Here is a 27,978-nt window from a genome sequence, read left to right on the forward strand (position 1 = left end):
CAGTGAAATATACTCCTCTAGATATAGAAGGAATGTGCTTAAAAAAGTTGTATTTCAGGCTGATTTATTGAGAAATTCCACCAAAACTCCACTAGGCCCGACCATCAGTTCCACTGGGGAGCCGGCGGCCCTCCGTACACTGCACTGTAGGATAGGAACCAATCAGCAGCCAGGCTGACCTGATAGGGAACTGAAGCCTGTCTGTGCTTGTGTGAGTGCAGGGCTGTGATTGGCTCTCCCCCTCCTACTGTGCTTCTGGCAGGGACCGTTAGGACATGCCCACTCTCCATTTCAAACTCGGAGGGAGAAGTGATACGATCTATAGGGAACTCCAATAAAGGGGCCATTGTTACAGATAGGATTAATTTCTAGCACAAAGTGAAACCAGCACCGTATATTATTCATAATTGCCTACAAATTAGGGTTTTTCCCATTTATCCTATATGTCTCCTTTAAGAGTTAATATCTCGTTAAGTACATGGTTATAACACCCCTAAATATAAAAATATATTTAAGTGAAAATGTGTCCTAGTAACATAACTAACTGTATATTGTTTAAAACTTTGGGATTAAAATCTCTGATATACAAGTGTAAACCTGTAATTTTAACCTTTTTATTAATCTTCTCAAAATCTCTTTCAATAAAAATAATTGACAAAAGATGCACTGAAATGTTTGAACATTTTTAATTGTAATAAGCTCTTTCATTTTGAAACAGAGCAACCGGTGTTTTTCAAGTTTTTTTTCAGGTTTTTTTTAAGTTGCTTAGAAATGCAAAACTTACTACCAGTGACAGAAGAATCCTTTGAGGGCCTGGCACACACATCCACCCCTTCCTGCCCTCCCCACTACCCAAGCACCTTGCTGCTTGCATCTCCCACTTCCCAACCGAATTAGCCTGGTATCGCCACCTGTAGGTTGCCATATTGGGAGAAGATCCACTTACTTGGCAACCTCGCCAAGAAAGTGGATCTTACCGTGTATGGCCAGCTTTACTTTCCTTCAAATGTGTATTAAACTTCTGTTTGTTTGTGGAGAAGATGACATCAAGTGGTGCAAGGTGGTGTTCATCAACCCTCCTTCTATTGCCTTAAGGAGGAAATGTAAGTGCATTCAGGACCATCCTATGTGGCTTAACTCCAAAGTAAATAGGAATGAAGAAGAAATCATTTAAAGCTGGCCACACCCGTGGCGATTTTCGATCGTTCCAACCCTCCACTGACGTTCAGGGCTGAATCGTCAGATATGGAGGTAGAAACAATAGGATTTCTACCTCCTTCTTCCGATTCAGCCCTGAACATAGATTTTGCTCGGGCGCCTTCAATGGCGCCAGATCAAAATTGTTTAACCTGCCCGATCGGCGAGTCGACCGATATCAGCAGCCTCCTGCAATATTGGTTGCCTTGCCGACTTGCCATACATGCATCGAATTTTGCACGAAACGAGGTTTCGTATGATATTATCGGTGCATGTATGGCCAGCTTTAATCTACAAGTCAGAGGAGACAGAAGCTGTGTTTAAAGAATACAAATACTATGGAAATATTTGTAATATATAATAAGGAATGGATTGCAGTACAGACAGTTTCTTCGGTAAAAAGATGCAGATTGAGACTGTGGCTCCACTAACAATGGAAATAATTTGGTTATAAAGAATAAAAAAAAGAAAATGTACTGATGGCTTAGATCAGTGCTGTCCAACTGGCGGCCCGCGACCCCCTCTGTGTGGCCCCCCACCTGTCTTGCTGCTTTGATGACTTACCTTTGTGTAAGCTTTAAATGGTATCAGTACTGAGATTAACTGGCCCCCTGCATGGTTCAGAGTATGGCACACACAGGTAGCATAGGGCAAGCAGAGTATGGCATACACAGCCAGGGTAGAGCAGGCAGAGTATGGCACACACAGGGGAGGAGGAGGCATATGGATTTAAGGGTGTGTCTTAATAGGACATAATATAATTCTTTAACATATGAATGATGGTTGATATCCCCACAGTAAGCATCAACCATTTGGGTTTATGCTGTGCTACCACCGTTAATGTGGGCATGGTCTAAAAAGCTCTTGTGATAACGTGGGTTGGTTTTAAAAAAGGGGAGTGGTCAAAACTGACTTCCATTAGCGGCCCTCCACTATGCATGCTAGAGAAATTCCGTCCCTCTGCACCACAGGAGTTGGACAGCACTGGCTTAGATCAATCATAGTGATTAACACAGGATATGGTACATAAAGGTTTACTAAAAATAATGTGAACAAGGCAGCAGGGTCAGATAAAATACTCACTTGTGAACTTAGAGAGCTTAGTTCAATTTTAGCCAGGCCTCTTTTTCTGATTTTCTTAGACTCACTTGGAGGAAAGCTAATGTAATATTTGAAAAGGCCCATTGGTGGGCAAATGTGAAGGTTTGTTAAGAGATCACATCTTGAGAATTATAAGTAGTAATCAGCATGGCATTATAGAGGATAGGTCATGCCAAACAAAATTGAACCTAAACTTTTTAGGTTTTTTTTTGGTCTTGGTAATGTGTGCACATGGATAGGACGCTATATAAAGAATCATGTACAATGGGTGGCTGTTAATGGAGGATTCTCTGCTTGAGGTAGGGTTCTTAGTTGGGACCTACAGTATTCTGTTTTGGGTTCACTTTTATTTATTTTGTTCATTAATGACTTGGGGGTATTATAAGTAATTTATGAGTGTTTCCAGATGACAGAAAACTATTCATCCCTGTTAATTACATCCAGAATGTTGTATCCTTGCAGCAGAATGTTGTCAAACTGGAAATCTTGGGACCCAAGTAGCAGATTACATTCAATATTGAATAATGTCATGCACCCGTGATGTAAAAATATGTAAGCCACTTACACTCTTAATGGGACTGTGACGCAAATCCATTATGGATGAGGACTTTGGCCCATTGTAGATACTAAACTTGACTGTAGCAAACAGAAAAAGGTCATACTTCACCATTACAAAGCATTGGTAAGGCCCAGTCTAGCATATCCTGTGCATTTATATTTTCACTTTCTATATCTAATGTATTTGCATGTACAACTGCTTCAGAAACAGCTTTCCACAAGCTCACAATTATTAGTGTAAAAAAAACTCCTTTCTTTTAATCTGAATGGATGCCCTTGTTGTCCACTTAAAGCATCATAGATTTGATCTTGTTGGTCCATTCTGCTGCTGCAAGGACAAACACGGTTTTGAGCTGTATTAAAAGGTAGCAGGCTATTCCAGCAGTAGGCCATTCCAGCAGCCACATGGGCATCCCTCAAATAGAAGAAAGGATGTTCCACCTTAATATTCAGAAAGGGTTTCTTACTGTGAAACTGTGGAATTCTCTTCCTGAATCAGTCGTACTGACTGACACACTAGATAGCTTCAAGAAAGCACTGGATGGCTTTTTAGCTAGTGAGAAAATACACAGTTTTTAAAAATAACTTTTGATCCAAGGATTGGTCAGATTGCCATGTTAGTCAGGAAGGAATTCCCCCCCCCATCCCCCCCCCCCCGAGGCAAATTTGAGAGGCTTCAGAAGGGATTTTGCCTTCCTCTGGATCAACTAGTTATACAGGTTTTATAAAGACATAAAAGATTAGACTTGGACATTTGCTGTACGTACCCATGGCCCTTCTCCTATTAACTGTATAACTGCATATTTTTACATCTCAGGTGCATAACCATACATTTATCAGCATTTAATCCAATCTCCTACTTAGCAACCAATTTTGCTTATTTGTCTAGATTGCTCTGCAAGGATGACACATCTTTGATGGACTGGATGGTTTTGTGTCATAGGCAAATGCAGATACACTTCCAGTGTCCTTCTAATAGTCATTAATGAGAAAATTAAATATATTTGGGCCCAATACAGAACCCTGAGGCACCACACTAAGAACCCTGCTCCAAGTAGGGAAACCATCCTCTGTACACTATTCTTTAGCCAGCTTTGTTTTGTAAACTAAGACCAACAGATCTTAGTTTTGGTAGCCCTATGAGTTTACATTAAAAAATCGTGAATTTTTCGAGTTAAAAGCATTGTTAAAACTCAAAAAATTTGAGTATAAATGGACGTTCGTTTCCATGAATCCTTTTTATGATTGCTCCAGCATCCATTTTAGGAGCATTGGAAAACAACAATGTGTTGAAGTTTCAATTGAAACTGGGTGAAACTGAAAACAATGATGGGATTAAGTTCCCCTTGAAAGGCATGGGAATAATAATGAAAAAATAGAGTTCTGGAAAAACCCATTCAAAAATCTTGAAATTATCTAGAAGCAAGAAAAAATCCGACTTTATCTCATAATTGCTTAGTAAATGTGCCCCTTACTATGTGTAACCTCCGTGTACATGTTCCTTCCAACTTAATCTTTTTTTATTTATTATTTATTCATTATTATTTTCGTATTTACAATAGCACTAACATATTTTACTGTGCTGTGCGATCAATTATGTATACATTAAACATACAAGATGACATACAAAAAAATATTCGGTAAAAATATGTTAAATATGAACTCTAGGACTCTCAGTTTGATGTCCTAAAACCATAGAGGTCATTTATGAAATTGCAAAGTACAATTTTTGAGCAATCATCATGTTTTTCCGACAATGCAGGGTTGTGTCCCAAAATTCCAGCATTGTTGCAGTCACCAGGGTGTTCCAAGCGTTAAAATTAGCACAGTTGTGCCAGCACTGTGACAAGAATCAAACCTAATTGCTCTTATTTCTGTATGCAAAAGGTGGAAGAACATGTCTGCAATCCTCTTCCGTATTTCCATAGCTGTATTGCATGCCCACCAAATATGCCACATAAATCCTATATTGTTGCAGTTCCGAAAGCCTAAAGGAAATGAGAGAAAAATTGTTTGTAGTTTTGTAGGCACATAGTAGGCTTGTGAAATATTTGATAAATGTCTCCATAAGAGTAACGTTATAGCTACCTTTAGTTGTCGTGGTAGAGCATTTTCTCCATTGATCTATAGTAAAGGAGGATCCCATGTCTTTCTCCCAGTCTTACATAAAGGGTAGTTTGTCTCCGGATTTTGGTTAAATTGAGAATATAATTAAGTAATAACTTTTGTCATTGTCTGCAAGCAGTGACATTTTGTGTTGATCTTGTCCAATTGTGAGGCCTTTTATGTCTTGATGACTTCATATGGCTATGCTGAGAGGCTCTATTGCCATGACAAAAAGGGCATGGGACAACTGGCTTCCTAGCCTTGTTCCCCTTTGTATGTGGATAGTTTGGGGTGAAAAAAATGGCAGTTTTAGCTTAGCTGTAGGATCCAAGTAGTATGCTCTAATATGTTTGCAAAGGGATCCCTTATACCCAATTGCTGCAAGAGATATTTCCAGGTCATGGTGACAAACACTTTTTCTATATCTAGAGTTAAAATTCCTAACTGTCTTTTGGTTGTGTTGGCTTATGATGGATTATATTCATAATTTTTCTGACATTATCACTAGATTGTCGTGTGGGTAAGAACCCTACCTGATCCTTCTGGATAATGCTATCTATTATTATTATTATCTGTTAAATTCGCTGGGCTAGAACTTATGTTAATATTTTCAGGTCTAGGTTTAATAATGATATTGAGTGGTAGTTCTTTGGGTGCAAAGGGCCTCTTTGTGGTTTTGGTATAAGGGTGACATGGGCCATTAGTAGCTCTGGAGGAAATTTGTTGCCAGTTACCATGTTGTCAAATCATTTTTTTTGAGATGAGGGGGCAATAAATCTGCAAATTTCTTGTAATATAGGGCTGACAGACAGTCAGGGCCTGGGGCTTTATTATGGTTGTAAAAGGAGTGTAAAGGAGTATAAGGTGTCACTTATGATTTTCCCTTGAGGGGTCATGATCCTCAGTATCTGATTTATTTTTAATTGAATTAGGTGTCCATGGATTGTGGCCTTTTGGGCATAGGGTGATGCATAGGGTGATTTCAGGGAAATAATTCTGTATAGCAGTTTTCTTCTCAGCTTTAGTCGTAGCTGCCTGATTAAGCTGCAGGTGAGCAGCAAATAGAAGCAAATAAAATGAGGACCTGCTGGAGTGCTTATGTGAGGGGGGCAAGATATGATCTATCTTTGAGTATTGTTTATGTGCTCCCAAGTAAAATTTGTAGCCCCTAGTGGAGCCATTGAATTCTCTCCAGGTATCGACTAAGGAAGTTTTATTGAAAGTATCTTGAAATTGTTTTGCTTCTTTGGTTGATTTTGTGCTAATGGTTGGGTTGGACTTTGTGGGTTGGGAGTGAGACTGAAGTCTCCCCTCCCAGATGTTTATTGGGACTATTGTGTTTGTGATTTTGTGTGCAACTTTGTTATAAAATTGTTTAGGGTTATCATTGGGCGCATAAGTTGTTGTAATGTGTATGAGACTTTCGTATAATGTGTCAGTACGGGACAGCAATTGTCCTTCAGGGTCAATGTCAGCATGATCAACTATGATAGGTAAAAAGGCAACTCAGTAGTAGCTAGACAGTGTCTATGGTATATGTGGTGGAAGTACTTTTGGGTAGGATGTCTTTGTAAAATATGTTTCCTGTACACAAATAATATCCGGGTGCAGGCATCATTCCAATGCTAATTTACGCTTAGGCTGTAAATGTAGCCCTTTAGCGTTGTGGGTAATTGTTATTAATGTGATGGTTATTATATAGAATTAGTCTATATGGAAGTGGAACGCCTGGATCCGGATTGTGGGTTTCATATTCTAAGTAAGTGATCCCCAAGCAGTGGCTCGTGAGCAACATGTTGCTCACCAACCCCTTGGATGTTGCTCCTAGTGGTCTCAAAACAGGTGCTCATTTTTTAATTCCTGGCTTGGAGGAAAGTTTTGGCTGCATAAAAACCCAGTATAATGCCAAACAGAACCTTCTATAGGCTGCCAGTCCACATAGGGGTTATTAAGTAGTCAATTATTGCTCTTATTGGCACCATCAGGAACCATTTTCATGCTGTGTTGCTCCCCAATCCTTTTTTCATTTGAATGTGGCTCATGGGTATAAAAGAATGGGGATCCCTGTTAAGTGGTACATTATATATGCATATTCACTAGTCCTGAGAGCAGATGACCATTTAAGCGTAGTTTTAACCTGTGTCTAACCTGGGGCTACCCGTCTTCAGTGCCCTAAGTTTCAGGAGATGGGGCAGCATTCATTCTTGGCCTCTGTACAGACAAATAGTCATAGGCATTTAGCCCATAACAACTGTAGTAATGGATTATGTCTAATAAAGACCTGGTCATTTTGGAGATCTTTGAGGTCTTGGTTTCAGAGAAGTTTGAGGTTGTAGTGGTGAGCGCTGTGATGGAACTGTGTCCCATTCTCTTGCAGTTCGTGGGCTGCTATCAGTTGAGTTTGCAGGGGATTTATCTAAGAGACCTTCTCTCTGTAGAGGGTCTAGCCAGTAGTGATGAGCAAATCTGTCCTGTTTCGCTTCAAGAAAAATTAGTGAAACTACGGAAAAATTTGTGAAACGCAACCATGCACTTTTTTGCACAACGGCGTCTTTTTTATGCTACCACACTCTAGTCCAGCAGCCAACGAAGAGATGGTATTGCTGGTTTCTGGTTTCTATAGAAACTCAGCTCTAGCTGTGCACTCTGCTGGAAAAACATGTTTTTTTCTCTTACACCGATATTGCTAAAGCAGCTGCTGCAGTACTGTCTGAGGAAGCAGGGACCACATCTCTGCTCTTTGAGGACATCTCCAGTGATTCTTCACAGAGAGAAGAAATCCAAGCCAGACAGGTTTCCCCATGGTCAGAATTTCTGGCTTCTGTGCCAAATTTGTCAGAGGTTCTGGGTTTTTACTCTTCGGGGAGCAGCACTGACACTGAGTAAGTCCCCATTAAGAACTTTCTTTTTATCTCACCATGGCTGTTTTAAAAGGTCTTTCTTTTAAAGTGCACAGCATTAGAGCCAGCTGAAAAGGGGGACTGTTTTTAACTTTTTAGTGCCTTTTAATGTGACTTTTATTCCTGCAAGAATGTTCCATTCCATCTATGGACAACTATGAGAACTATGTCCAAGACTGGACTTATGGCCCGTCTGTGTGGTCTGAATCTAATGTGAACAGAAATGTGGGAGTTGCCATACAGTTTCAGAGGCCGGTTAAGATACAGCATACAAGAAATTTTTACCAGGGCAGGCTATGTTTGTATCTGTGTTTATTGATGTTTTATCTTTTAAATGTGTATGCATCACCAAAGCCAAAAGAACATATTGAACTGTTTGAAACTTGAAATGTTTTTATGGTGTTTTTTTAAGTTTAAGCTAGTGATTTCAACCTTGTTTTAAATGATTCTGACAGATATGGTCCGAGTACTAGGCATGCTGATAAGTTAGCAGCCACTCTTTTAAATTATATTATGGGTGATTTTTAAAAGATGCTTTTATGTGTTTACACCAAGACACAACAATGGAAAAGAGAATCATTTGGAAAAGTAATACTTATGGTTCCAGACTTGATTTTATTTTTATATATAAAACTTTTACACAGCTGGAATGCATACACGAGGAAAAAGTTATCTCTGACCACAAAGTTGTATGTTTTAATATTTTAAGTATGACCGAACAAAAGGTGGGAAGGCCTTTCTGGAAACTAAATAAGGTATGGGATCCCTTATCCGGAAACCCGATATCCAGAAAGATCTGAATTACAGAAAAGGTCCTCTCCCATAGACTCCATTTTAATCAAATAGTTCAGATTTTTAAAATTGATTTTATTTTTCTCTGTAAAAATAAAACAGTGCTTTGTATTTGATCCCAGCTAATTAATTCTTACTGGATGCAAAATAATCCTATTGGGTTTATTTAATGTTTTATTAATTTTTTAGTAGACTTAAGGTATGAAGACCCAAATTATAGAAAGACCCCTTATCCGGAATACCCCTGGTCCCGAGCATTCTGGATAACGGGTCCTATACCTGTACCACCTTGCTCAATAAAGTTGATATTTATGATGATTTTAACACTGTTTTTAAAGTATGGCAGCAGGAAAATGTGCACAACTCTGATATTTTAACCTGATGGAAACTGTTAAAGAAAGAATTAAGAGTTATATTATAAAGCTTGGCTTACAAAATGCAAAAGAAAAGAGAGTTTTATAGAAAATTAAACACCCAGTTGCAAACCCTCTAAAGATATTGGTTGTGATGTTGAGAAAGAAACCTCTATTGTTAAACAAAGTATTAAAAATTCACTGGAGGAGAAAGCAAAAAATATAATTTTAAAGACCAGAGGCAAGCACGTTGAAGAAAATGAAAAATGTTTCAGGTACTTTTATAGGAAAATTGAGTGATCCAGAGAATTAATTACTGAGATAGAAGGTGAGAAGTCCAGAGGCAATATTCTTAATTATTGATAGTGATTTTATTAAAGATGCTCTTAACGATATTACTCTTGTTTTAAATTATGATGTGGCAGATAGCCTTAATGATTTTATTACAGAGAAAGAGCTCTTTGACACTATACAGAGTTTTAAAAGAAATAAGGTTCCTGGGCTAGATGGGATACCCACTGAGTTTTATATGCGGTTTTGGGATATTTTAAAGGATGATGTTTTATGTCTTTTTTTAACAAGTTTTTATGATAAAAAGCTGCCAGCCTCCTGGAAAAAAGGGGTAATTTCTTTTTTCCCTAAGGAAGGTGACTTGAAAAGCTGAAGGTCTGTTACCTTATTTAACACTGATTAAAAAATCCTTGCCAAAGTGTTGGCAAATCGATTGAAGGAGGTTTTAGGTCAGGTCATCCATACCAAACAAGTAGATGGGATCCCTGAGCGCATGATCCACCAGATAACTAGTCTAATATGAGATTATATTTGGTATGTGAAGGAACGTAGACAGCAACTGCCAATTTTATCTCTTGATTTTAAAAAGGCTTTTCACTACATATCCCATGTGTTTCTTTTTGGCGTTTTAAAGAAAATGTTTATCATCCTTAAGAGCCTTTTATGATAACTGCACTAGTCATGTTTTAGTAAATGGTTTTATGACTGAATGTTTTAACTTAAAATGTGGTGTCAAACAAAGTTGTCCTCACTGCTTTTTATGTTCTGTAAGACATGACAAAATGATTTGCGGAGTCTATGTGCCGGGCAGGAAAAAGTGACAGGGTACATGGATGAAATATTTTATGCAAAAAAAAAGAGTGGTTCAAAGGACAGATCCATTCTTTGGTGTCTCTAGCTTAAAAATAAATTTTAAGAAAAGCTGTATGCTGACAGTTTGGGACTGGGACGCCTTGTCAGACTGCCCAACACAGCAAAGGGACTCAAGATTTTAGGCGCTGTTTTTAATTCAGACAATGGAAAAGAAACATGGAATGTGGTGATGAAAAAGGTATATCAATTAGTTGTTTCATGGTCACGGCGCGATTTCGCGCAAATCGCTGAAAAAGACTCGCAAGTCTTTTTCGGCGATGTGCACGAAATCGTGCCGCCGCGTCTGCCATCCCGCCGGCGACTTACATGTTCGCCGGTGGGATGGCAGGGGTAGGCAACTCGGGGAGATTAGTCGCCCGCGAACAGGGAGTTTTATCGCGGGCGACTAATCTCCCCCGTGTGCCAGAGCCCTAAGAAACCTTACTATGGAGGGTAAGTTTTAATTGATTAAAATGCCAATTTTATTGTACCTATCCCCCAATCTGTGTTGGTTTTAAAGCAAATAGTGCAAACATGTTTTTATTTTTAAATGGGGATCTAAAATTGAAAGATTAAAAGAATTTTTATGATGAAACAGCCTGAGAAAGGTGGCAAGGGGATGGTAGACATAAAACAGTTTTTATTTACAAAATGTTTGGTTTTATATTTTAAGAATAATCATTCTGACAATTACTGGTCCTTTTTTATCCAATACTCAAGAAACATGGATGGTGTTTTATCTGTTAAAAACCCTATTTGTTTTAGCCCTTCCTGGTTTTATTGGATTTTAAGAGCCACCATAAGTGATTTGAACCTGCAAAATAAAAGTATGGGGGACTTTTTCTTTCATTTTCAACTTATTTATTTATTTTATGTCTCAGAGATTTGATCCCAATTTTTAACTTTTAATGTGAAAATTGTGTATGGGCCAGGGTGTGCCACAAAGAGCTTTTTAATTGACAGAAAGACTTGGCTTTGGCCTGTGTGCATGAATGTCTCCCTACCAGTGCTTTCCATTACAAAAGAGGTTTGACAGCACAGCCTAAATGCCCCAGAATGACTTACTTTTAGGAAGAGGCTGTATTACACCTCTTTTGGAACTGTTTTTATGCACAAGAATGGAGAACAGTAAGCCCTTTATTAAAGCTGGTAGGGGGACTCTGGAACATGGACTATACTGTCATTCTTTATGGACAAATGCAATGCGCATCCCAGGCTCATTTTATAGTTTTATGGAAAATGATAAATTGTTTTAAAGAAGCTATTTGGAGAACTTGAAATATGATGCATTATAATTCAGAACAGATTTTAATACTTTATTGCATAGCCCTAGCTTTTAGCATACTGCATTTATATTTTTTAATTGACAAAAAGAAGGGGACAAAACATTAACTTTTATGGTACCAAAGTGAATGGAAGTTTTAAAGTAATATTTTACTTTTATGTAAGTTATATTTCGATTTTACTGTGATCTTTACCTTTTTAGAAAAAATGTGTTCCATGACAACTTTTGGCCCACTACTTGACTTTGCTTCAGCCTGCTAATTACTACTACAACTGGCCTGTATATTTACTTTTGTTTTACTTTTGCACAAGAAGCTGCCATGTTTTTGCCTAAATTAAAGGTTTGCATTCAATCTCTGTTCTGCCATTTAGTACACTCCAGGTTTCCCAGTATATAGTCTCCCCTCTGCTTGCCTTTCCATAGTGACTGAACGTAACAAAGTGCCATACTTTAAGTAGCCTGCTAGTAATTTCGCCCTCCAAAGGCTTCCAAGCCCGCTGCTCCTGTTTCTGGGAAGGATTGTCAGCCTGCAGCCCTGTCTTCAAGCTCCTGTACCCGCAGTCCTGACTCTGTAACCGCAAGTCCAGTCTCCGGGCCCCTGTGCCTGCAGTCCAGTCTCCATCTCCTGCCTCTGTGCCAGTACTCCTGTCACTGGCTCCTTCCTCTGTGCCAGTACTCCAGTCACCAGCTCCTGCCAGTGGTTGTGCCTGATCCTGCCTCTGTGCCACCAGGGGTGCCTGATGCTGCCTCCGTGCCAGTTGTTGTGCCTGATCCTGCTTTCGTGTTGGAGGATAAAGCTGACCTGGCCTCTCGGTCTGTCTTGACTACTTTTGTTTATTTTGTCAATGTCTTGGCCGGTCAGTCTCTAGTTGCTGCTGTTTCGGGCAGTCCTTCATTTGCTGGCTTCTCACTCACTGTGGCTCCTGGTCATGGCATCCCACCTGCTGTTGATGGTCCTCGTTTTCCACCTGCCATTCTTCCTGCGTCTTTTGATGCTTCTGCCCTGGCTCCTGATTTTGGTGGACCGTTTGTTCTGGCACCAATCTTGCTTTGGTTTCTTATGAAGCAGCTTTTCTCTTTTGTCCTATTTGTTTTTAAAGTATTTTATTTCCACAGTGTTTTTCAGTATGTTAATTGGTCAGTAACTTCCTTTTTGATTGCAGGTTTGCTGTTTTCTGCTGTTATGGACTTTTCTAAACTAAGTTTTATTATATCCTTGAACAAATTTTGGACTGCTGTTTCTATAAATGCTAATAAGAGACACATATTTTGTAAAGGAAAGCACCCACAGGATCCTGGAATTGCCCGGTGGACAATCCAAGGGAGGGGGGGGGGGGAGGATCTTGCTGGGATTTGATCCCTGGACTATTCTCTAAACTGCTGGTGCATTTACCTTCTGAGCCACTGGAGGTCCTTGTGCAGTCCTGTTAAGTTTTCTAATTGCACCTGCTGTATTCTTGCCTTCTGCTCCATTTCTCCACTCACCTCATTATCTCCATGTGCAGTCCATTAATCAGTTTAGACCCTTTATAAGCCTGGCCCTGGCTCCTTGTTTGATCATTAAGTTGTTTGCAATGATCTTGTCCTCCTGTGTTCCAAGACTTCGCTTTACTGCTGCCTGTCCCAACGTCTGGCCTGCTACTGGACTTTGCCTCAGCCTGCCAATTACTACCACTGGCCTGTTAATTTTTTTTTTTTTTCCTTTTGCACTTGGAGCTGTCTTGTTTTTCTCCAGAAGGAGCTGCAGGCCTCACCCTCCGCTAGACGTCACTTAAGAAGGAGGTGCGCCCTGCATGGTTGCGCACCGACTCTCTAATACAAGTGCACACCATGCAGGAGATGTATGTGCTGTTCTGCCAAATCACATGCATTGCCTTCAAGAATTAGAATTTTTTAAATCTTGCGTGCTTGCTCTCTCTGCAAGCGGGCATGTGGGCATCTCCGGTCATCCTACTTTTTTAATTTGAATGGCTGCCCCCATGGCTTCACAGCAGTTTTGTTTATAAAACTATAGTAATGTTTCTATAGCAAACACAAAACTTATCACTGCAGGGCAGCAGTATATATATATTAATGGCTTTATTTTCCATATAGTTGTGTTCAGCTTTTCTCCTGCCTCCTGTTCCAAATAAATAACAAGTGCATCCATTAATGGAGGGGAACCTTGGGGACCCCAGTGCAGGCTCTGGTAAAAGATATAGCAGACTGGTACATAAGAAATTAGCCATGTATGACAAGCACTAGAAGTGACTTTAACTGGACTTTTCAAAACACTTTTGTCCGATTTGCTATGAGGTGCTAGTACAACTGTGTTAATTTTGATGCATCACCTGCAACTGGACAACTCCCCTAGAGACCACAGTAACTCTGGAATTATTGGGAAAATGCTGCATTGTGGGTAAAAGAAATGGTGATTATACCAAAAGTTGCACTTTGCACACTGTACTTGATTTCGTAAATGACCTGTTTTTATGTTACAATGATCCCTTTTTTATGTTACAATTGTGTGTGAATTTCCTGTTCTTTTTGGAAAGATGTAACACAGTTTTTGTTTCCATTTGAATTGTTTTCTTTCTTTGTAGTTGTTCTATTTTTATTAAATATAGTATGAGAAGAAAATTTAGATCAATAAAACAAATTGTTTGAACTCTGGATTTTTTAATATTTTCGTATTTGTGGCATGTGTTTAAACAATTAAAACTATGACTATGGAGCCCCATGATGACGATGACGTCCCTGGTTAGATGCAGTTTTAGCAGAATGATTGTGTAAGGCGCTCTGCCGGTCCGGCGCGTTCTCCTACCTTAGCTCGCGCCGGCAGACGCGCTCTGGCAAGGGCCCACACTTCCGGGTTCGGCGGGGACGGGCGCGGCGTTACTGCGCATGCGCGATGGCGCGATGACGCGCTGACATGCGCAGTTGCGCGCCTTGAAGCTTTAGGCGCCATCTTTGTGTAGGTTTTTAGTTCTTCCCGTTCCTTTTGTTTTGGTGCCAAAATCTGCTATTTAAACCCCTTCCTTCAGTGTTTCATTGCCCAAGCTGGCTTCTGGTTATTTATCAGTACCTGCTCAAGCATTTTGATTGTTGTTTCCGGTTTTGACCTTTGCCTGTACCCCGACTACGATTCTTGCTACCTGCCTCGACCTTTGCCTGTACCCCGACTACGATTCTGCCTTTGCCTTGCCGGTACCTCGTATTTTCATCTGAACTCTGAAAATTTGCAGGACCCCAGCTTGGACCGCAGCGGAAAGTTCCGGGGCCCCAAAAGGGCGTCGGTGAAGACCGGGAAAGGCTGGGAGTTCCTGCTATACCGTAAGAGTCAGACTTTGCATCCAGCGGTCGCACACTGGTTCCTACCTAACTTGAACGTTATAGATTGGTAGTGGAGGTTTGCTTTTCACTGTATTTGGAGAGTGTACTTGAAAACTTCATACAGAATTGAACTGATTACTGATTTGCAGTCAGAAAACTATTAAATAAACCTTGAATAAAAATACATTATAATGATTTTTTTTGTTACAGGATTTGAAACCTGGAAACCTGGCTGTTAATGAAGACTGTGAGTTAAAGGTATGCATAAACTGAACAATTCATTTTTCCAATAGTACAGCGGAAATTCAGTGTTTATTTTACCTTTTTTGTTAGAATAAGGATTTTTTTACAGTTGTATCCTATTCAGTTGGGGCTTAATAGCTCCCCAACCTTTCTCACTAAAGCTGTTAAAACTAGATAATGAGAACCCAAATAAACAATTAAACATTAGGGAGTCCTGTGACTAGTGTTGGGAAGAAAATTAGCACAATTGTGGATGTGTTTGGGAACATTGGATACATAGAGGCATGCCTATATTAAAGTAAAAAGTTATGGAGAAAGTGTTTTTCGCAATCAGTGTAGATGTTACAGAGAAGAGCTGCAATTTGTTCCTTCAAATGCTACCACTAGTAGTTGATAAGTGCTAGAGTTGAATATGTATCTAGGTGAGAAGCTGTTAGCACCATGACCATCCAGGTCATGATATACAGTATCTAGTAGAATTAAGTCTAAAACAACTGGACTTTTCTGAGTTCTCTTGAAAACATTTCCCCACTCATCCGAGTGGCTTCTTCACTTTAAATGGGTGGTAGGGATTTCCCCGATATTTAAACGCTTGAGGGTAGTACAGTCACAGACACCCAATCACAATGGCTGCATTGAACATATTCAGTTAGGCATTGTCTGAAATAATGTGTGAAAAAGTATGACCAGTCACAATAGTACCATGATTCTCAATAAGCAAGGATGTCAAAGCTGCACTGTAAGTTGCTGACAAGTGGTGTTGCAGGCCCCCTCCTCTGTTCAGGGAAAGTTTTTCCAGTCTTTCACACCTCTTTCAAATCATCTGTCTTCTCAGTCCAAAATAAGCATGTTACTGTCCTCAAAAAAGGGACAATCCTTTCAATGTCTATTTCAGTGATTGACAGAAGCCTAAAATTAAACAGTACAAATGCAAATGCAGAATGGGATTAATTATTTTATAGGCTTAGGTGCATTTCCAATATTTATCATATGCAAATGTGAGAAGAAAATGATGAATGTAAATAAATGTGGTACTGAGATAACTCTGATCTCATCTATAAGTGATCTACAATATCTTTTTACCTTTCATAGCCAAGAATTTTCCTAAGAAAACTGCACAGATGCAGGAAAATCACCATGTGGCATATTTTACTTACAATTAGTGATGAGTGAAATTTTTCGGCAGATATGGATTCGTGGCAAATTTTACACTTTATGACATTTTTGGTATGAAATGGGTGCAAAACTTCACAGCGGAAAAATAAGCCACGCAAAAACAAATTTTCACCCACGTAAAAAAATAATAGCATGCATCAAAACATGAATTTAGAGTGTTTCATGAATTTTTCGCCGTTTTGCAAATCTTTTCAAAGATTCGCACATTTTTCAGTGAAGCGAAACGGGACAGATTTGCTCATCACTACTTACAATTCCTCTGCCAATCATTACCCATTTTTCTAACTGAATTAATGTCTATGGTACAATATTTCCTTTAGCATATAACAAATTTATGTTGTATGCTAAATTTATGTAGTATGCTACAGTATATTAATCGTTTTGCATTTTGATGCAACAAAAGAAAACCTTATTAAATACTTTTAATTACTGCAGATATTAGACTTTGGACTGGCACGGCATGCAGATGCAGAGATGACTGGCTATGTAGTGACACGCTGGTACAGGGCCCCGGAGGTCATTCTCAACTGGATGCATTATAATAAAACAGGTAAGAGTCCTATGTTCAGGGATTAACCATATGGGGGATTAAAGGAGAAGGTAAGCCTAAATCACCTGAGGGTGCCAAAATGTTAGGCACCCTAAGTGACTTTAATCGTTTACCTTTTACCCCGGGCTGGTGCCCCTGCTGGGAGAAAGCAGCACCAGCCCAGGGTAGCAGAGAGCGCTTCCCTCTTCCGTGTTGGCGCATTGCGCATTAGAGTAAAAAGCCAAACTTTAACAACAAAGCCAGCTTTTCACTCTAAAGCGCATGCGCCGGCCCAGGGATTTCGCCACAGAAGAAACGCGGAAGCGCTCGCTACATGTACCCCGGGCTGGTGCAGTTTTCTCCTAACAGGGGCACCAGGTACAAGGTAAGCAATTAAAGTCACTTTGGGGTGCCTAACATTTCGGCACCCCCAAGTGACTTAGCCTTTCCTTCTCCTTTAAAGGGGAAGGAAAGGCTAAGTCACTTGGGGGTGCCAAAATGTTAGGCACCCCCAAGTGACTTAGATCGCTTACCTTGTACCCTGGGCTGGTGCCCCTGTTAGGAGAAAAAAGCACCAGCCCAGGGTACCTGTAGGAAGCGCTTCCTCCTTCCTTTTTCTTCTGCCGGCGCAATCCGTAGGCCGGCGCATGCGAAAAGGAAGGAGGAAGCGCTCGCTGCTACCCCAGGCTGGTGCTGTTCTAAATAAGATATATTAGATATATTATCAGATATATTATAAAACACAGATTTCTGTTCATGTACTAAACAGCTTGTTTGCAAAGATAGCAGCATGCTGCACAAGCCATTTATATATACACATTTACTATATTTAAGTACACTCTTCAGTAAGTCATAACTGAAACATGAAGCTTATAATGATGAAAGTAGTTTTGTTTTCAACACATGTTTGAAATATTTTATAGCAGAGCTGGCTTCCCAGCTTTTGGGAACTACAAATGTACTGCACTGCAGTAGATGGGTCAGGGGCATGACAGGCCATTTTATCAAAAGCCATTTAACCTGACTGCATATTGAGCAATGTGAATAAGAAAAAGCCTTAAATAAAAAGTTATTAAAAAATGTATACCTTGAACAAATTGGAATACTTGTTGTTAACTGTGTACCTTTGCAGTCATTTTGACAATACTGTTTCAATACCTCATTTACAAACCTAAGCGTGATGTGCAAAATGCAATTTCAGATGCATTTTGTCATGTTTTTTACCCAGAATGCAGACTTTTCCACAAAATTCATATGTAATTGCAGCTGTGAGGGGGAGCACCAGATAAACTGAATGACTAAAGAACAAAATTAAGCAGAAAATCAAGTCTGGATGGGATAATTTCTGGTGCTCTGTTGCATACAATATTTTTTAGGTGCAAGACAGCTGTGAATATCACTGCAGGCTGCAGTAGAAACCATGGAATTACTGGCAATGTGAAGGTAGCAGTTGCTCCAGGGCTCTCCTGTGCCAATAGGCACACTGACACCTGATTCGTAGCAGGATGCCTGCACGACCTTTAATTTGCCTCACTCCTCTGTGTGCTTCAGTTACTGCTCAAGATATTGCTAAGCACCTCAAAAACAAAATTTACAAAAATCACTTAACATCACCCTAGGCCTCTCACCTCCCTCTATCTACACTACAAAATGTTCTCCACACCATCTTAATCACCCATTTCTCAAAGAGAAATTAGAAGATGGCATGTTGACAAATTATAGATAAAAAGACTGATAGAGAATTTAAAATGTGGCACTATCCAAGCAGTATTACATTGTATAGAGAGATTTTTAATTAATCTTAATTAAATATAGGTGAGGAAAATCTTAATTACAAGTGCAATATGTCTTGCTGTAAATTGTGCACAATGTTTGAGAGAAGTATTTATATGCTTACATAATTGCCACAGAAATGGTGATATATGCAAAAAGCTATGCAAAAAGCTGTACACTATTTTCAGTTGTGATAATTAAAAACCAGTGTGTGACCTTGTGAGGTGATACCCCCTAGCGCAATATTTTAAAAAACTAAGGGCTCATTTACTAAGATGCGGTTTTTTTTTCTGACCTTGAAACGCAATATGGTATAAATTCGAAGTCACAATAATTTCTGTAATTCTAAAATGTCTTGACAATGCTTTTATTGTTCATACGAAAATATCACTATTGCATTCCGAAACTTTTCGGCCTGAAAATGTTGTGACTTCGGAACGCAAATGTGATATTAAGGCTTTGAAACCTTCCGTAGGACTCAATGGCACTCACCAGATCAAACCTGGCCCCGATGAAAGTGTAACCAAAGCGTTAACAAATTCCAAAATGTAAAGAATGTATTCTTTGCCCAAAATACTATTTTTTGTGGAAATTTACCGAAAACCACAAAAAACTTGTGGAATTTTACCAAAATTTTTGCCTACACTCCAAAATGTTCTATAATTTAAAAAAAATATGAATATATCCCAAAATTGTTTATTAAATGGGCCCGTATATGTGGGTTGGACTGAGCACTAGCAGAAGGGTGCTTCAACCTGGTCAGTGCCACAGTGTGGGTTAGACCGAGCGCTGGTGGTTTCTTTCTATATATTTCATTGCTGGGCAATTATTATTTATTATGTAGGCCCCTTGTTTCTTTATATATGCTTGTGCCACATTCCTTTTTGCAGCACTTAACATTTAAAACAAGACTTCTAACACAATCTTTTTCTTGAAGGCTTCTTAGTTGATTTTGGTACTTGAAGTCAGAGGGACTTCAAGTGCCGAATTGCCATAGTGTGTAGTGCATATAGGGGTTTCAAATTCCAGAATTCATCACCTTACAATAAAATAAAGAGAAGGAGGGACTGAATCACTCTGTGAATCACTGTGCAAGACAGAAATGCCACCAAAGGAGCCAGTGAGAATTATCATAATTGCATGAAGCATTTTATATTAATTTGTAAAAAACAGAGGTCTACAATAAATGAACAAACAAGGGTTAGGGCCCTTATACACACATATGATTGTACATCCCCCTGCAGGGGCTCTTCCATGGGTTCCACTGTAGAGAATGAACAAACTGTGCTTAGGGAAGCATTGATAGAGCCTTTTTATTGCACTGGGTAATTAAATATGCTTCTTTAAACAGATGGAGTTTTAGGAATATTTATTTGTAGGGAGATTATTATAGTGGTTACTTTTTCCAGTGTAGTTTCCAGCCCATTTTTTAAATGTATGTCAGTTCCTTAATCACAACCTAACCTGGACACCATTCTCTCCACAGTGGATATTTGGTCAGTTGGTTGTATCATGGGAGAAATGCTGACTGGGAAAACCCTCTTCAAAGGAAAAGACTGTATCCTTGGTATTTTGCAGATTTATCATTTAGATGCCATGTGAGACATTACAGTGGACATGAAATCAATATTCAATATATCTTCTTTGTTTGAAATGAACCCTTAATACTACTATAGATTTGGACCAACTTACACAAATCCTGAAAGTAACTGGAGTACCAGGGCCAGAGTTTATTCAGAAGCTGGAAGATATGGCAGTAAGTTTTAAATATAATGCTTATTTTTTACATTTATATATCAAGTGTCTCACTTGTATAAAATGCAGTGGACTTTTTTACTTATCGTAAAATGTTACTGATATGCTGATTGGAGAAAAGTCCATCCAGAAATTCAATAAATATTTTAGACTTTACTAAGACTATACTAAGGTATAAGTATGAAGTGGAAGTGGACAAGAAATAAAAAGAAATGCAATAATTACTAAAAATAGTGTTGCAGTAAATACATTGAATAATAACTGATTACATGCAATAAATGACCATTTAAACAAAAACATTGGCTAACCACCAAGATTACCACAAACGAAAGGGTTTAATTTAAGGGATGGTGTACTTCGTGCACATAATATTGTACAAAATGGAGCCTAAAGGTGCCCATACACTATAAGATCTGCTCGCTTGGCGATGTCGCCAAGCGAGCGGATCTTCACCCGATATCCCCACCTACGGGTGGGCGATATCGGGTAGCAAGGGACTTTAAAAAAAAAATAATCCGATCGTTTGGCCCTGGGGCCAAACGATTGGATTACATTTGAGCTTATGGGGCAGTCGGTTCGGGGACCGCATCAACGAGCCGATGCGGTCCCCGATCCGACCGGATTTTCTAACCTGGCCGATTGAGATCTGGCCAATTTCAGGCCAGATATCGGTCGGCCAGTCAGCTCTGTTCTGCCCATACACGGGCCGATTAGCTGCCGAATCGGTCCAATAGCAAATGCCCCTTCCCTAGAGGATCCTTCTTTTGCTTTGTAACTTTAGAGATTTTGTATTTTGATGCTGGTTCTATGTGCAAAAATTCGAAAAAAACAAAGCGTTTTGCGACTTTCTGCAACTTTTTCCCTCCCAGACTTTTTCAGTTCATGCGTTTTAGTTAATGTAAGACATTAGTGAAACGATTTTATTCGAATTTCAAAACAATGAGATATGTTAGAGTTTTAATAAATCTGCATCTAAGGGCCAGATTTATCAATACTCGTTTGTGAAAAAAAAATTGCAGATGTGAAAAAAAATCTGCGCCTGCGACTTTTCTTCTTGAATGCTTGCTTAAGAAAAATGAGGATAAAAAACTCAAAGTGTTTATTTAAACATTAGTTGTTAGGGACATCATTGACTTTTATTGAACCTCACCAGCTTTTACTTGAAAAGTTTTTTCTGATGACTGATTGATTCTCACTACTCGGGGGGGGGGGTTCTTTTTAGGTTGAGAAGCAGTGAGTGCAATATTATGTTTGCCTTTACATCCTCTTTAAAGGGGTGGTTCACCTTTAAGATATCTTTTAGTATGTTATAGAATGGACAGTTCTAAGCAACTTTTCAACTGGTTCTCATTATTTATTATTGTATAGTTATGTGCATATACACATAATTATGTGCACTTTTCTTCTGACTGTTTACAACTTTCAAATGGGATTCACTGACCCCGGCAAAACTTTATTGTTCTGTAAGGCTACATTTTATTATGTTGGTTTGAAAAACCCAACATACTGTTCTTTGACTTCAGCTTATTCTTCTGATTCTTCTTCTGCTTCTTAGCGCCTCCCATTTTCTAAATGCTACTCTTCCTACAGTTTTAGGGGTACAACACTCAGACTCTCCACACTTGTTTCCCCTATAGCGGAGCAGGTTGCTTGTGATTTCCTAAGCAATCCCATCCCCCATCTTTTTGTGACGCCGCTTCGAACACCCCAATTTTTCCACAGGGAAGATTTTCAAACTGCTGCCACACTTACAGCTTTGAAGCTAGACTCCCCAAACTTAAAAAACATAATCATGGGATCACTCTTAATGAAACAGCGACATTTGTTGGATGACCCAAAGTGGGAGGGGCCAAGAACAGCCAATCAAATTTCACTATTTGACTTTAAAGGGGAAATTTAAACTGCTGCCAATCTTACAGCTTTGAGGCTACACTCACCAAACTTGAATCACATAATCATGGGGTCAGTCTGAATTAAAATCTGATATTTGTTGGATGCCAAAAAGTGGGTGGAGCTATGAACAGCCATTCAGATTTTTGACCTTTTTGACTTTCAGTGGAGGAAATTCAACCTGCTGCCATTCTCACAGTAATAATACCACGGTCCCCAAACTTTGTAGAGTTAGGCAGCAGGTAACTGTGGTTCAAGGTTAGAAAAATTGGGAAGATCCACCAACAGCCAATCAGATTTTACCTATTGATTTTCAATGGAGAACTTCAACCTGCTGCCATTCTCATAGTATTAACACCAGGATCCCCAAACTCTTCATAGTTGGTCACTAGGGGACTGCAGTTTTAGGTCTGAAAAAGTGGGTGGGGCAATCAACAGCCAATCAGATCTCACCTATTGAATTTTACTGGTTTAATGCCAGTGTTTCCAAACTTTGTCACTGGGTGACTATGTTACAAATTTAGGAAAGTGGGCGGAGCCAACAACAGCCAATTAAATTTCACCTATAGACTTTCAGTTGTGTAATCCAAAACTATACGAGTTTTAGTAAATTTCCACTATGTGTTATATCGTTACTACATTCTGACAGCGCAATTCTGTGCTTCTCTGTTTACCTACATTTTGCCAGCTTCTTCACATAAAACTTGTTTGATGTCTACTGATTTCCATTTCTAAGCTGAACCTAGTCGCTTTGGGCCATTGCATGTGTGGATTGACGAAATTCAGCCCAGAGTTTCCCAGTTAACATGGCAACATTTCATGCCAATCCGCTCGCTAGCATTAATTTGCAAGTAGTGGTGGATCATGTTATAGAAATTACCTAATACTATTTGAAAACAAGCACACATGAAACATCTCTGCAATTCAGCTATCTTTCTCACTTGCACTGTTAACACCCATTATAATGCACATGATAAGAGGATGATGCATGCGCATAGGTTTATGTTGCTTCGGGACATTATGTTTTTAAAGAGAAAGGACCATTTAAGATAGCGAAGGATCAGTGCTTACATAAAGTAAGCAATCAGTTTTGCATAAACAAATATAGTGGTTCACCTTTGAGCTTAAGGGCTGTGACACATGGGGAGAATAGTCGCCATGCAACAAATCTTCCTTGTCGTGGACGACTAATCTCCGTCGAAATGCCATCCCACCAGCTAGAATGTAAACTGCCGGTGGGATGGGATACACGGTGCCACGATTTGCCACTTGCCGACTAATCTCCCCGTTTGTCACAGCCCTTAGTCTTACTATATTGATCTATTTTTGTATATGTAACTTACCTTTGACCTGACTTACAGCAACAACTCTGCAGGAGTTGTTTTCAGGTTTGTAGTGCCACTGTAAGTGAATCTCCTGTTATTGACATAAACATAAAACCATCTTGTTTCATTGTCAATATAGCCCTTCAGGTGCAGGCACATGTAGCCGAAATTCGCATAGTGCCTGACATCTGACCCATACTCTGCCTCACAGAGCACCAGAGTCCATAGATGGCAAGAGTCCATAGACAGTGAAGAGCTGTAATATCTTTATAGAAAGATAATTATATCTAAACCTCAAGAAATTATTGTCTTGAGTATTGAAAGCAAAAGCGTCTTTGTGAAAACTCTTGAGGCCAAGGCTTGTCATGAGATCATCATTTAGAGTGGCAGCTTTGAACCAAACACTGGAATCAAAGAACACTGTAATCAGTTCTAGTTTCTTTGGAATGATAAACTTTAAATATTGGTAGCCAGGGCCGCCATCAGGGGGGCACAGGGGGGACAATTGTAACGGGCCCGGACGTTTTTAGCTTTAAAGGGGGCCCGACCGTGCTAAAGTTTTCTTAGCTCGGGCCCTCTTTAATGAAGTCCGGGCCCTGCTTCCTCTGGCTCCGGTGGCGTCCTCCGCTATGTGCCGCTACTTCTGCGCTTTTATAAGGTTGCGCCCGTACGTACTGACGTCACACGCATGGGGCGCAACCTTATAAAAGCGCACAAGTAGTGGGGAGCCGCGGCACATAGCGGAGGAAACCACGGCAGGAGGCAGCTGGGGGGAGGGAAGGTGGGAACTGGCAGATGCTTGGGGGCCCTGGGGGAAGCTGGAGAATGCTTTGGGGGGCCCTGGGGGAAGCTGGAGGGTGCTTTGGGGGGGCCCTGGGGGAAGCTGGAGAATGCTTTGCGGGGGGCCCTGGGGGAAGCTGGAGGATGCTTTGGGGGGGGCCTTATGGAAGCTAGAGGATGCTTTGGGGGGGGCCCTGGGGGAAGCTGGAGGATGCTTTGGGGGGGGCCTGGGGGAAGCTGGAGGATGCTTTGGGGGGGGCCTGGGGGAAGCTGGAGGATGCTTTGGGTGGGGGGTCCTGGGGGAAGCTGGAGGATGATTTGGGGGGGCCTGTGGGAAGCTGGAGGATGCTTTGGGTGGGGGATCCTGGTGGAAGCTGGAGGATGCTTTGGGGGGGCCTGGGGGAAGCTGGAGAATGCTTTGGGGGTGCCTGGGGGAAGCTGGAGAATGCTTTGGGGGGGGCCCTGGGGGAAGCTGGAGGATGCTTTGGGGGGGGCCTGTTTAGGGGGGCCCTGGCTACCAAAGTTTTAGGGGGCCCTGGGCTGGCTAGCAATGATTTAGGGGGTACCTGCCCTGGCACCAATGCAAAACGTAACTCCTGGACACCAATGTTTTAGGGGGGCCCAGGCTACCAAAGTTTTATGTCCTTTGTATTGATGGGAGGGGTCACTGGGGCAGGGGCCATTGGGGATGTGGGAGGAGGGGGGGCCCAGAAAACTTTATTGTGAGGGGCCCCGTGATTTTTGATGGCGGCCCTGTTGGTAGCTACCATCATTTCTTTGAGTCCTAAATCTAGAAGTCCCATTCTATTGTTAGGTAAATATTACCACTTGGGTCTTAAGGGTAGAGTGGTGCAATCCAACTGTATGCTCAATTTTTAAGAGAGTTTGTACTGACTTTGCTACCTGGTTATCCTCTTTTTTAAAAAAAAAAGCATAAATGAGTCAGAGATTTGTTAGTTTTCTGGGACTGCATAAAGCTTAAAGGAACAGTAACACCAAAAAAATGAAGTGTATAAAAGTAACTAAAATATAATGTGCTGCTGCCCTGCACTGGTAAAAGTTGTGTGTTTACTTAAGAAAGTCCACTATAATTTATATAAATAAGCTGCTATGTAGCCATGAGGGCAGCCATATAAAGGAGAAAAGGCACAGGCACATAGCAGATAACAGATAAAACACTATTGTATTCTACAGAACTTATCTGTTATCTGCAATGTAACCTGTGCCTTTTCTTTTTTCCAGCTTGAATGGCTGCCCCCGTGGCTACACAGCAGCTTATTATATAAATTATAGTAATGTTACTGTAGCAAACACACCAGTTTTACCAGTGCAGGGCCAAAGTGCATTATATTTTTATTACTTGAAAGCTCTTTCATTTTTTAGTGTTACTGTTCCTTTAACAGCTTTGTCCTTTTGGCCTTTTTGGTATACATCAAATCAAATGAGCTTTATTGGCAGGACCAAAACATTTAGCATTGCCAAAGCAGGTAGAGGGTGTAACGGGTGGGGTTATGGGGTCAATATATGAAAATTGGGGGGTTTAAGGGGTGGGGTTATGGGGTCAGTATATGGGGACAAGGGAAAGTCCTTTCTCTTGCAGTCTATGACAGTCTGTTATGTATTGTGCTGCCATTGTTACTGTTGGTGCCTGTTCACCCAGTAGGATGCAGAGTTTTCTCTCTTCTTCTATAGAGGGGAAGTCTGGAATGTGATGGGAGAGTCTCTGGCAGTAGGTGTCTCTCAGTAATGAGTATTTGGGGCAGTGTAGCAGGAAGTGGACCTCATCCTCTACTGCCTCCTGGTCACATAGCTGGCACAGCCTGCTCTCCCTGGGCCTGTAGGTCTGTCAGTGCCATCCCAGTTCAATCTCCAGGCTGTGGGCACTCAGTCTGTACTGGCTCAGGATCTGTCTGGCTTTGGGGTTCGGGGTAGCCTTTCCATGTATGGGGCCAGTCTGTATTCCCTCCCTAGTGATTGGTAGATCGTAAGCTTCTGCTATCGCTTCCCTTCCCATCACAGACATATTGCTCTTTAGACTGGTTTATTGTTTTTGTTACTTGGCCTTTTGTTAGAAGGTGGGAGGCTTGGGTGGGCAGGGTACTGATGAGTTGTTTCAGGGCACAAGGCTTTACCTGGGTCTCATTGTGCAACATGGCTTTATGATGGTAGGTCATGGGGTTGCTGTTGTATAGGTGTGCCCAGTATGAGAGCGCCCTCTTCTGTATGGCAAACAGTAGGGGGAATCTGCCCAGCTCAGCCCAACAGGCACTGTTTGGGGTGCTGCGGTGGACTTGGAGGAGGTGCTTGCAGAATTCCAGATGGAATATTTCTGTTGGGCTAGAGTCCCATATGGGTTGGTCTTGGTAGGTGATCGGACCCACACTTCGCTGCCGTAGATTGGGGCAATGACACTGTCAAAGATTTTAAGCCAGACTCTTACTGGGGGTTTAAGGTGTTACAGGTGTCTCCTGATGGCATAGAAGGTTCTGCATGCCCTGTCTTTTAGAGCAGCTACTGCTGGTTTAAAGCTTCCTGATTGGCTGATTTCATGGCCAAGGTATGTATACCTGTCAGTGTGACTTAGTGCGTGCTTGTTTAGTTGGAAAGAGGGTGTTTGACTTTGTTTACTCTTACCAGGCAAATTTTGGAGCAAAATCTGCCACCTATGGCTCCCTTGTAGAATTCTGTGCAATCTCAAGCGTCCTCTGGTGTAGCTATAGAAATATTATCTTTCTCCCTGCTATACTTGCCGTCACCATCAGTGTGAGACATGGCCCATGGTTTAAAGTTGTATTGTGATGTGTGCATTTACTGATCTCAAAAGTGCCTGATAAGTAAGATGTTGAAGAGCTGCACTTGTATATGTTTTTCTTTAATTAGGTTGTATTGACTTCTCTTTGGTTTTCAGGGTGAGAATTTTAATGTAAGGCTGACAGCTTACCAGGAGGCAGTGGATTTGTATGGGGACTACAAGTTCTCATCTTGGTATGCTGGCAAAAAAAGTCCACAATAGGGAAAAAATGGATGTGATAATGAATGCAAAACCCTGTATATTTTTTTTCAGATGTGGCTATTTGAAGTTCCTGTAACAACTCATTTAGTACTGTAAATTTTCTATTGCCTCTTCTCGTCAAGTCTGTGCCAGATTATTTTGAGGCTAGTCTCTGGGTGGTTTATGTTAATCGTGACATAGGAGAGAGGGGTGCATAAAGTATATCTGTTATGAAGTTCCCGCAGTTATAGCTCTATAAAATAACTAAGATCTACTCTTCAATAATTAATATAAATACCAGACCGAAAAAAAGTAACCTCTGCTGTCTGCTTGCAAATGCACAAAGCTTGTCAGGCAAAATGTAAGGGTTAGAGTTAACTGCAAACTGAAATGTAAAGAAAAATATGATATAACTGGTATTACTGAATCTGATGGGCTATGATAGTTACAACTTTTTTAGGAGGGGTGGGGAATTTAAAAATGCAGATGAGTTTGTTTTTATGTTATGTACAGCAATTAATGCCATGCACTTCAGAAATGAAATAGCACTGGAGTTTAGAAGCCCTAAAAAATTATCATTGGTTTATGCAACAGACAGCATAAGTGAGAAGAATGCAGTCCGGCTACTTTTACAGATGGAAAAAGCTTAACAACAAAGTCAAGTTGTTATAATGAGTGACTTTAATTATGCAGAAAATGACTGGATTAATTCCTGCCTGTAAGATGTGAAGGAGGCAGAGAATTGCTCTTTTTTTCTTTTTCATTTTA

At 40.4% G+C, this 27,978-nt stretch overlaps 1 protein-coding gene across 3 annotated transcripts in view; it reads left to right on the forward strand.

The window, feature by feature from the left end:
- mapk13 (mitogen-activated protein kinase 13) overlaps positions 1–27,978 on the forward strand; it is an 82,911-nt gene that overhangs the window by 16,112 nt on the left and 38,821 nt on the right. For all 3 annotated transcript variants that reach the window (XM_018091071.2, XM_031895672.1, NM_001123470.1), the window contains exons 6-9: positions 14,958–15,005; positions 16,602–16,716; positions 19,955–20,026; positions 20,145–20,224. In XM_018091071.2, the coding sequence (XP_017946560.1) occupies positions 14,958–15,005; positions 16,602–16,716; positions 19,955–20,026; positions 20,145–20,224 (315 nt within the window). The remainder of the gene's footprint in view (positions 1–14,957; positions 15,006–16,601; positions 16,717–19,954; positions 20,027–20,144; positions 20,225–27,978) is intronic.

This window comes from Xenopus tropicalis, chromosome 2 (genome assembly GCF_000004195.4).
Source record: "Xenopus tropicalis strain Nigerian chromosome 2, UCB_Xtro_10.0, whole genome shotgun sequence".
NCBI lineage: Eukaryota > Metazoa > Chordata > Amphibia > Anura > Pipidae > Xenopus > Xenopus tropicalis.